The following is an 11,730-nucleotide window of genomic DNA, read 5'->3' on the forward strand; positions in this document are numbered from 1 at the left end:
TATTCTTGCCTGGAAAATCCCATGGACGGAGGAGCCTGGTAGGCTACAGTCCACGGGGTCGAAAAGAGTCAGACATGACTGAGCGACTTCACTTTAATTTTCAAGCCCTGTCTCGAATGCCCCTTCCATGAGGTCTTCCACTATGGGATCTGTTTGCTCTTTCCCTCTGCACTCTTCTGCCTTTTAATTTTCTAATGTATGGTTGGAACTTATTGTACTATAGCTAGTTGGTTACTGTCTTTGAGTTTGAGTAAACCATAAGCTCCTTGAGGGCATGGGTGGAGCTTCATCTTGTGTTATATCTCTGTATCTTCTGCAGGGCCCAGTAATATGCTCCATACACAATCATTGAATGAATGAATGAATAATTGGTTTGCCATGAAGTTTTTATAGCGAGGAAAGTACCAAGTAGAAGCTTAAGTGAGGATGGGATTTTAAGTTCACCAAATCCTCATTCTTTGATAAGAAAAAAAAAATGCGTAAGTTTGGCATTTGAGCTAGTGCTTGAAAGGTTTAAGTTGAAATTTGACAGGGAGAGACAGGTCGAGGAGCAGTTTCTAGCCTCAGGTTGGAAATCCTGAATCCCTCCCACTGGTTGTCAGGGAAAGCATTTCTCCTCAGATGGGTGAATGAATGAACATTCATTCTCTAATGCAATTCTAATGAAAACCAGGCTCTTGTGTTAAGTGTTTTGCAAACATTTTCAGGTGCCCCCAAATTGCCCCTAATGCAGAACTAGGCACATGTCAGCAGAAGATGGACCCACTGCTGCCTCCGCTTCCAATGAACAGAACACAATCTTAGCACAGAAAAGCCCAGGCTGGGAACAAGAGGACAGGGCATGGCCTGGAGGAGAGAGGTTGGGGGGCGTGTGTTGAAGGAGTCTTTTCAAAAGAGACAAACCTGTTACTTGTATGCAGATAGTATGATTAGTTACACATAAAGTATAAGATAATCTACCAAGGAACTTTTACAACTATTTGAGGATGTTCATGAGGTTGCCCAAGACAATATCAACAAACAAAAGCCATCAACATTACTTTTATATCAGCAATAATCAAATAGATTAGAAAACACGGTAGAAAAAAGATCATGTTTCCTATAGCAACAAAAGCTATTAAATCTCATAAAAGATACACAAAAAATCTTTACTGAAGGACAAAAAAGGTCAGAAGAGATAGAGAGATGGGTAGGCTATTAATATATTATAAATGAGAAGCTATAATTTCAATCAAAATCCTAATAGAGCTCTTTCACATGGGGGAAAAGGGGGTCAAGAATAAGAGTCAAGGGATTTCCCTGGCGGTACAGTGGATAAGAATCTGTCTGCCAATGCAGGGGAGACGGTTTTGATCCCTGGTCTAGGAAGATTCCACGTGCCACGGAGCAACTAAGCCTGTGCGCCACAGTTACTGAGCCCGAACACTCATGTACTGAAGCCCTGATGCCAAGAGCCCACGCTCCACAACAAGAGACGCCGCCGCAATGAGAAGTCTGCAGACCGCAACTAGAGAGAAGCCCCTGCTCACGGCAACTAGAGGGAAATCCAAGACCTAGTGCAACAACGACAAAAACGGACAAAAAGAGTAAGAGAGCTAATATTTGAAGAAGAAATTGAAAAAACCATATGTGCTATACCCTTATCATAAGACCATCATGATCAAAATACTGTGATATAGTGCAGAAATAGGTTCACCAATAGAAGAGAAGAGAGACTCCAGGGATTCCAGGAACTTGAATAAACCAGAGGCAGCATCTCAAACAAGTGTGGAAAGTGTTGCCTATAAATAGTGTGGGGTATAAGCTTACCTCAATCAAAATTCTATTTCTACCTCAAAAGAGCTACAGAATAAATTTCAGATGGATGAACTTAAATATGAAAGAGCAAAATTTCCAAACTCTTGAAAGAAAATATAGAAGTAATCATTATAACAAAGTAAAGATATTAAAAAACACAAATTGTAAGCGGAAAAGATTTGATATCCCTGACTGCATCAAAATTGGGATTTTCTAAGTAACAAAAGACATTGTCAGATAAAAAGCCAAGCTATGGAATGAGATAAGATAGCTACAATGTCCATAACTGACAAATGATTCATGTACAGCCCATATAAAGAACATCTACATGTTGAAGAGAAAACGATGAGCAGGAAAGGGTCGTGAGCAGGTAAGTTACAGAAGAGGAAACACAAGTGGGGACTTCCCTGGTGGTCCAGTGGCTAAGATTCTATGCTCCCAATGCAGGGTCCTGGGTTCGATCCGTGGTCAGTGAACTAGATCCACATGTCACAACTGAAGATCTCCCGTGAACTAAGACTCAACACAGCCAAGTAAAAAATTTTTTTTTTTTAGAGAAAACAAGTGATTTATCAACAAGTGGTTGATAAATACTCAGAGATGCTTAACAGCACTAGTAATCAGGGTGTGCATATTAAATAAGCAAAATAAAATGAGATATAACTTCACATTCATCAGATTGATTTAGAACTCTTCAGTCTTGGGCGTTCCCTGGTGGCCTACTGGTTAGGATTCTACACTTTCACTGCCATGTTCCAGGTTTAATCCCTAATCAGGGAACTGAGATCCTGCAAGCCACCTGGTGTAGCCAAAAAAACCAAAAAACTCTATAGTTTGATAGTCCCAAGGGTTGATGATGCCATTGTGGGGAAATCAGGAACTGCTAGTGGTTAAATCGTTACAACCACTTTGGCCAGTAATTTAGCCAAGTCTGGTAAATTTCATGTGCTATGTATCCTCAGGAAACATTCCATGTGGACCTGAGAGACCCAAACAAGGTGCTATGTATCCTCAGGAAACATTCCATGTGGACCTGAGAGACCCAAACAAGGATGCTCACTGCAGTGTTGTTTATAACAACAAAAACTTGGCCATGTCCATCAACAGAATGGCTAAATGAACCATGATACAGTTTTAATAGAATAGATATGGAAAGAGGTGAAGAGGATTAAAGAAAATCAGGAGACTGAGTCTTGGTTCTTGCTCTGCTTCTAACTGATGACAGGATGGGGCAAGTCACGTATCTCTCTTTGCTGAGTGCTTTCCCCAGACGTTCTCATGGCTCACTCCCTCCCCTCCTTCAGGTCTATGTGCAAATTCCACCTACTCAGAGAGGCTTCCCGGACCCTGGTGTGCATACAACCAGTATCCACGCCCCCTGACACTGCTTTGTCAATAAGCAGAGTGGTGGGATTTCGCTAGTGGTCCAGTGACTAAGACTCTGAGCTCCCAATGTGGCGGGGCGGGGCGGGGGGGCCAGTATCGATTCCTGGTCAGGGAACTAGATCCCACAACGAAATATCCCTCATGCCGCAACGAAGATCCTGAGTGCCACAACTAAGACCTGGTGCAGTCAAGTAAATAGATAATTATTTTAAAAAAAGAAGGAGGAGGAGAGGAAGCAGCGCACAGTGGCTTAAAGGCCAGGCTAGGTTAAAACACCAGCTTTACCAACTGCTGTTTGCACGACCTTAGGCAAGTGATTCAAGCTGGCTGTGACTCCGTTTCCTCCTCTGTAAAATGGAGATAAGAGTAGTTTTCACCTCAGAGGGTTGCTGTGAGGACTGAATGAGTTAATACGCCAAAGAGAACAGTGCCTGATACGGGGGGAGGGCTGGTTAGCCGTGAACTGCGTGGCAGTTAAAATGAGTGACGTACACTTGAGCGACGTGGCTCAATCTCATAAACATGCTGTTGAATGAAAAGAGCACACCCCTCACCCTTCCGTAAACTTCCCTCCCAATCACAGGCGCGTGGCCAGCGCGCAGACCAGCCCCTGCTCACACCGCCGTCAGGCATCCTTCTCATGGGCCTGAGCCCCTGTTCCCCGGCATCCACGTGCCTCACAGCCTGGCCAAGTCAGTTTTCAGTTCAGTTCAGTTCAGTCGCTCAGTCGTGTCCGACTCTGCGACCCCGTGGACTGCAGCACGCCAGGCCTCCCTGTCCATCACCAACTCCCAGAGTTTACCCAAACTCATGTCCATTGAGTCAGTGATGCCATCCAACCATTTGGGCAGTGTTTATTGACTGAACGGGATTAATCCTGAAAGTCCTCAAAGGCCCAAAGACAGAGACACTACTGACCCTTTTGGCTGGTGCGTTTTAAGAAGTTGAACTAAATACATGAGGAGGTGGGGGCAATGCAGCAGGTGAGTGACCCGAGTACCTGGAAAGAGAGAGAAATCCCAGAAACGGGGGTGTCTCCAATGGGAAAGTCTGTGACTCCAAGATCAGGGAGTAGGGGACCCTCAGCCCAGCCCCTTTCTGAAGGCCTGTCCTAGGGTCCGCTGGGTGACTGAAGGATGAACTGCTACCTTCACAGAGGACTTGACATTAAAAAAAAAGATCTAGAAGGATCCAAGCAGAATCCTTACACGGGCTCCAGGAGAAGTGGGATTGGGGACAAAGTGGGGAGGTGAGTGAAGGCTTGTTTTTTTTTAATACCCTAAATACTTTTGCATTGTTTGAATTGAGAAAGATTATTTGTGATTACTTGTGAATTATGAGAAAAAAATGTATCTTGCATGAAGAGGTACTCAGGGAATGGGTATTACAATTATTCTTTAAAACAGAGAGAAAGACATCTCACCCAGCACAGATCTGCAGGCAGGAGGGGGCCCTGCTCGCTCCCCTCCTCACTCTGTAGCGGGCTCTTCGTCCCTGGCCCTTCCTCCACATGTACCCTAAAGCAGATGGCCTCACTGCTCTCACCACCCGGCTGCCTGCCCTGTTCATCGCTCACCTCAGAGAACAGCCTCCTACTGCTCTCCCTGTTTCTTTTTTTCTTTCCCCCCTTTTTTAAATTGTTCTTTCAACTTTATTTTTTTATATTTATTTATTTTTAATAGATTGATGATTGCTTTACAATATTAGTTGTTTTCTGTCATATATCAACATGAATTAACCATCGGTGTACATACACCCTCTCCCTCTTCAATCTCCCTCCTTTCTCCCACCCATTCCCACCCTTCTAGGTTGTTACAGAGACCCAGTTTGAGTTCCCTGAGTCAGAGTCCCTTGGACTGCAAGGAGATCCAACCAGTCCATCCTAAAGGAGATCAGTCCTGGGTGTTCATTGGAAGGACTGATGCTGAAGCTGAAACTCTAATACTTTGGCCACCTGATGCGAAGAGCTGACTCATTGAAAAAGACCCTGATGTTGGGAAAGATTGAAGGTGGGAGGAAAAGGGGACGACAGAGGATGAGATGGTTGGGTGGCATCACCGACTCAATGAAGATGAGTTTGGGTAAACTCTGGAAGTTGGTGATGGACAGGGAGACCTGGCTTGCTGTGGTCCATGGGGTCGTGAAGAGTCAGACACGACTGAGCAACTGAACTGAACTGAACTAAGTATACAGCAAATTCCCACCGGCTGTCTATTTACACGCGTTAGTATATATGCTCCACACTACTCTCCCCCTTCATTTCACCCCCTCCCTCCATTCCCCCAGCGTTGCTCTCCTTGTTTCTGCCCTGACCCTCCGTCTCACTCCCCATAGCCGGGCAGTTGACGCATACCAACCAATTCACTCACTCACGCCATTAACCCACTGACCTGAGGATGAGACGTGAGCAGAATCTCAGCGGGACAGACGTAGAAACTGCGGAACAGAGCGTCCAGCCGTGTGCCCCCGGCCCACACCATGAAGCGCCCGCACGGGGATCCCACCCCAGGGGGACTGGGCTCCAGCCCCCGCTCTCGGCCACCTGTCCCCTCTGCCTCCCTCCTTCCTCCTCACTCCCCAGAGTGAAATCGGTTCTCCCCGCTACAAGGGCCACTTGACCTGACCCCTGCCTGCCCCTCCAGCCTCACCCCCACCCCGCTCCTCCTCACTCCCCAACGCCACGGGCTCCCCGGCTGGTCCTGCACCCGGAACAGTCTTTTCTTCCCAGTCATCAAACCGCTTGCTCTCTCTCTTCACTCGGATTTCTGCTTGAATATTACCTCCCCCAAAAGGGCCTCCCTGACCACCCTTTCTCAAACAGTCCCCACTTTATTCTCTGACCCTTTCCTGCTGTGATTTTATTCATAGTTCTTATCACTTCCTGATCTGACGTTATGAGACTACTTGTTCGGAGGCTTATCCTGTGTCTCCACTGTCTCTATTATTTCTGTTCCGTCAGGGCAGGGACTTTGTCCCCAGTGCCCGGAACACAGGCTCACCCAGAATGGTAGTGCACCAAATGAATGAATGCTCCGCCTCCCCGCCCCCGGTTGCCCAGGCAGCCCACGTGGATGTCAGTCTGCTCCGGGACCAGTCTGGGCCTGACATGTGGGCTGCTCGGAACAGTCCACTCCCCTTCCACGGGATGGCGCTCCTGCCTGTCCGTGTGTCGCCCCATCCTTCCCCCCGGCCTCCTGAACAAGTTGGGCAGAAGGCAAAGTGAGGCCTCCCATATTCCTTCCCAGTTTCCCTGCGCCGACCCCTCTGTTCATCCCTCCAAGCCCAGGGCTTTCACTTCTAGTCGCTTGGAAGCTGGTCTGGCGAATCCACCCCACCAGGATGATGAAGATGTCAATTTGTCCTTCCCAAGGATATTTGCATTTTTTAATGAGGCCAGGGTGGAGCAGCTCTTCACCCAGTGTATGCCTGTGTCATGGTGTAACTCCCAAGACAGGATGTTTCAGAGAGATACCACTTTTCCCTCTCCCAGATCCTGGGGGACAGTGTCACAGGTCAAGGTGCTGAGGGAGACGGAGAGAGAGTTCCAAGCTCAGCCAGTGGGTCAGAGACTGGGACCGGCAAACCCTGACCACAAATGCTATCCCACTCAACCTACATCTTCCCTTCCCACCACCCAGAAGACCTGGCTTTGTTCCCCAAAGCATCCCCAAGCCACCCTCAGGCTCTGCTTTGTGGAACCCCTCCAGAAGCTCCCCAGGGAACCCAGAACAAAAGCCTTACCCATTTCGATCCCACAGATCACCAAGGCTGCCACCACCGCACCTGCTGACGTCCCAGCAAAGCGATGGGTTGTTTCCAGCATCCGGGGGGCCAGGTCCCGAAGGGCGTCCACTGCCCCGGCCTGGTAGAAGGAGAGGAACCCACTGCCCGAGAAGGAGATGGAATGAGGGGTGTCCGGGTCCCCCTTAAACACCTGTTCTTCCATCTCCTCAACCTGGGGCCTCCTGGGGAAGGGAGGAAACTCTCAGCGCCGATGTGCCTGAATGCCAGCCACCCTCCTGTCGAAACTCGCAGCCAAGCTTCCCTGCCAGCCCGGAGCCTGGAATGTGGCTGTCGCTCCCTGGGCGGCTGGGACACCCATGGGTGGCTCAGGCAGCAGCTGCCTGGGCCTGTTGAGCTCGGTCAGGAGGCAGCCCCAAAGCCTGGTAAAGCCCCGGCAGGCAGTGTCCTGGCCTTGCGAGTGCCCTCCTCTGCACTTGTCTGGGACCCCTCGGATGGCAGGTGGCTGCCGCGCAGGGCCGGGCCCGGCCCAGGAAGAGGTGCTGCTCGGCCCTGAGTCCTGAAGGGTTCACTCATCGGGTTGCAAAACCTCCGAGGATGGGTATGGGGTGGCACCTCCCTCCCCCGCACGCCGCAGCTGGAAAGGACGTAAATGTTGGCCGCCCTCCAGGAGAGGGTATTCCTTTCCCACAACAACAGGGCTGCCAAGTTGGCTCTGGTCTCTGAGGGAGACTCGGCTCACAGCACCCATGCCCCCACCGTGACGCCCCTCCCTGGGAACCTGCTCCAGGCTCCGGGTGGCATGTGTGAGGTATGACGCAATTATTTTTATTTGTTCTTGCATAAGTGCCCCCTTTGCTTACTCGTCTGTTTATTCACTTGTTAGGACTGGCCACCGGCAAAATTGTAAAGGAAAAGAGTTTGGGCTCCAGGGCCCCCACCCACCGCCTCTCCAGCTCTTGCCTTCTCTCCTCTGCCCTTCACCAACACACCAACTCTTAGCACTCTCTGTCCAAGCCCTGAATCTCTGTGCTGTATCCTAAGTGTCCCGCAAGAAATCATTCTGAAATCTCCATCATTCTGTGTTAGGGCATCATACTGGAAGCTATCCTCACTTCGAAATGAGACATTTGAGATGTCAGTATCTAACCCCAAGGATTTGGGGCTTAGGTCCCAACGGCTTGGGACCCCAGATGTGGGGGCATCTGGGTCAGGGTAGAGAGATGATTTGGAGCCTAAAGGGAAAGGCAGGTGGTGGGGGGACCAAGGGTAGCTCCACGGAGCCTGGTTCATGCCAGTCCACAGCAGTGCAACGTGGTCCTGGCAAGGAGAGTCTTCCTCACTACCAGCAAATGTCACTGCCTAAGGATGTTGCAAGGCAGCAAGGTGGCAGGTGTCCCCCTTCTCTGTCCCCCCAGGGCACACAGAAGCAGAATTGGAATGGAGACGCAAAGTTTCCTGCCCAAAGCTCAGTCCAGCTCCATACTCTGCTAGGATGTGATAGCCACACTGAACCCACCAGGGGAAGTGAAGTGAAGTGAAAGTCATTTAGTCGTGTCTGACTCTTTGCAACCCCATAGACTGTATAGCTTGCCAGGCTCCTCTGTCCATGGACTTCTCCAGGCCAGAGTCCTGGTGTGGGTAGCCGTTCCCTTCTCCAGGGGATCTTCCCAACCCAGGGATCGAACCCAGGTCTCCCACACTGCAGGTGGATTCTTTACCATTTGAGCCACCGGCTAAGCCCAAAACCCACCAGGGGACCTCCCACCAACTCTGCTCGCCTTACTGATCTAGTGGAACTTCACACTGGGGAGCAGTGCTCAATGTTCGGTCAGGAAGGGGTTTTCTGTCTTGGGTAGGTAGTTCCAGGTATATAATTACCTCTATTTGAGACGGGAACTCCTGACTAAATGTGTCTGCAACAGAGAAAATGCGTGCGCACCTGTGTCTGCATTTGCGTGTATGTCTGCAGACTCACACACACACACACATACACAGATCTGAGGGCACCGACAGGCTGGGGTGAAGAGTAGGGTGAGGCTGGGTGGAGTCCAAGCAGCTTTTGGCACTTTGAGACCTTGCCTCCGGGAGATGGGAGGGAGTGGAAGCCTCAGCCCCTTACACTGATGCCTACACTTGGAAACAAGATAGACAAATGAGAAATAACCAGAGAACCATACAAGGCAGTCTATAATGAAGTACCAAATTGTGCAGGGCTGAGATTCCTGCCAGAAAAGTTCAGAGATGAGAATGAACAACCTGGGCTGGAACCTTCAGAGAAGCTATGTGATAGAGTTGTGGGTTGGGGGTTTAAAGAAGCTAGCAGGAGGAGGGAGGGTACTATAGCAAGAAGCAGTGTGCAGTCCTTACAGAGAGTGAAGGGGTGTGATTGCAGGCAGTTACACAGGATGAAGGACTCTGGATTAGACAGACATGGGTTGAAGCCCAGTTCTATTATTTATAGGCAGTGTGACATGTGGTAACCTCTCCAGGCCTCGGTTTTCCTCATCTGTAAAATGGGGACAATAATGCATATACTGTACAGGAACTGTAAAACATAAGATATGGTTATAAAATGCCTGGCACATGGTGTGTCTCTTATTATTAAAGGGCAGTAAGGGCCAAGGCTTCTAGAACAGGTGGAGCTGGGGGCCAAGGTGGAATAAAAAGATGGGGTCAACAGAAGAAGGTGGGATGCACTTGCAATGTGTAGGAGGAGCTAGAAGAATTCTCGAGGGGAGAGTCGTGGAAAGGCAGTGAGACAGGCTGGAGGATGAGGAAGGAGGATAGAGCTACATCCTCCTATGGATGCTGGTGGCCAGGTTACAGAGGCGGCTGAAGAAAGATAAGTTAATGATGCCATTGCATCAGAGATTCAGAGGACCTGGGGACCGGTTGGATAGGCAGGATGAGTCATGGCTGATGCCCATTTTTAGCCTGGGTGCTGGGAGGGGTGGGGTTGCCTTTGGCAGTCTTGGGAAAACTAGGACAGAGCTGGGGAAACTGGGTGGAGAGTGAGTTTACGACATGTCTGAGATGATAGCAGGACATTGGAACTTTGGAGGAGGGGAAAGGTAAGGCTCCAGAGACGGGGAGAGAGACCCCTACCGTTGAGCAGCAAAGGATGAGCAGCTGGAGGAGGGCATTGTGTCATGTTGAAGGAAGACAACTTTGGACAAGTATTCTTCCTGATTATCTTGCTCTTCCCAGTGAAAGAGAAGGCAAGGCCACCTGTTGTACGTGGACTATGGGGGCTTGAGAAGGCTGGGACCCCATCACCCTTTCAAAGATACCACTGTGGGACTTCCTTGGTGGTCCAGTGGTTCAGACTCTGCACTTCCACTGCAGGGGGTGCAGGTTCGATCCCTGGTCAGGGAACTAAGATCCCACATGCCTTGCGATGTGGCCAAAAATTTTTAAAAAAAAAGAAAGTAAAGACAGTGTGGAGCCCTGCCTCTGTTCCTGGCACCTTGCTCCTTGGGCCTAGCTGTTGGATTAGGCCACTGTCCTCACTGAGGAAAGATATTTTTCAGTTCCACGGGGATGGTGGAGACCACAGCAGGTGCAGCACAGAGTCTGTGCGTGCATGCTGAGTCGCTTCAGTCGTGTCTGACTCTTTGCGACCCCATGGACTGTAGCCTGCCAGGCACTATGCAAACAAGCAAACTAGAAACTCACTGGGAAGACCCCATGGGAGCTGTCAACGTGCTCCCACACGCTGACCCCGGCCGAGAGCTTTACACACCTGACTTGGGCTTTGGGGCCACAGGGTTCGCCATCCTGTGCCTTGTCCCATCGCCCCTCATTCCTGGCGTTGTGCTCAAAGCCCTGAGAACTCCAAGCAGACGCCGTCAGGAAAGGATTACCTTCTGACACCTGCATTTGATTTTTAAAGTCGGCTCATAATCCTCTCAGATTTTACTCCAAGTTAATTGCTCTTATGACTCATCAGCCTCTGAGGAAATCGCATGTAAGAAACTGAGACTGCTTATCACACATGATTCCAACAAGACAACCCAAAGGGATTTATAGAAGAACCTGGGGTTTCCATAAATATAAAATATGTGAAATCACCCAGGACACAGCTCTCGGGGAGAAAGACGGCATTGAGATTCCGTGTTAGCTTTTCATTGATGGTGTACCACCCTTTACTTAAATCTTATAAAAATGTTTATTCAGTGAAGAACCTGGTTGTTTCTGGACGTGAAAGAATATGAACGTCATAGCATTGTCCTTGAGTAACATTCTCAATGACATTTAACCTGAATCGAATGAAGGCCTAGCTTCTAGTTACAGTGAATACAGAGTGTGAAGGGAAGCCTCTTGATCTGTCGTGTCTGACTCTTTGCAACCCCATGGACTGTAGCCCGCCAGGCTTCTCTGTCCATGGGGATTCTCCAGGCAAGAATACTGGAGTGGGTTGCCATTTCCTTCTCCAGGGGTTCTTGCCTACCCCAGGATCAAACTTAAGTCTCCTGTGTCTCCTGCTTTGGCAGGCAGATTCTTTACCACTGAACCACATGGGGAAGCCTACAGAGTATGAAGGAGCAAGTTAAATGACACCATCTGAAAACAAAGACAGCTGAAACTGGTGGAAGGTCTGGTAGATAGCACTGCTACTCAGCAGCCATGCCCAGCCCGCTGCTCCTTGCTGCCCTCCCCATGATCAGTTAGAAGGGCAGATACTTGATTTCCCAGCCTCCCTTGCAGCTAGAGACCAACATAAGAGCCAGTTCTGGTCAATGAGAAGTAAGGGGGAATCTGCTGGAGCTATGGCAGCCGTCTTGTACCCATCATGGGAAACAG

At 49.5% G+C, this 11,730-nt stretch overlaps 1 protein-coding gene and 1 non-coding gene across 2 annotated transcripts in view; one reads left to right on the top strand and one right to left on the bottom strand.

Moving 5' to 3' along the window:
* PNPLA1 (patatin like phospholipase domain containing 1) overlaps positions 1-7,161 on the bottom strand; it is a 52,804-nt gene extending 45,643 nt beyond the window's left edge. The window contains exon 1 of the mRNA XM_070456941.1: positions 6,925-7,161. Within this exon, the coding sequence (XP_070313042.1) occupies positions 6,925-7,129 (205 nt within the window). The 5' untranslated portion in view covers positions 7,130-7,161. The remainder of the gene's footprint in view (positions 1-6,924) is intronic.
* A 3,068-nt stretch (positions 7,162-10,229) lies between these two features.
* Positions 10,230-10,302, top strand: TRNAG-UCC (transfer RNA glycine (anticodon UCC)). Its single transcript has one exon. It is a non-coding gene; the product is annotated as a tRNA-Gly (tRNA).
* The last annotated feature ends 1,428 nt before the right edge of the window (positions 10,303-11,730 follow it).

Source organism: Odocoileus virginianus, chromosome 27 (assembly GCF_023699985.2).
Source record: "Odocoileus virginianus isolate 20LAN1187 ecotype Illinois chromosome 27, Ovbor_1.2, whole genome shotgun sequence".
Taxonomy (NCBI): domain Eukaryota; kingdom Metazoa; phylum Chordata; class Mammalia; order Artiodactyla; family Cervidae; genus Odocoileus; species Odocoileus virginianus.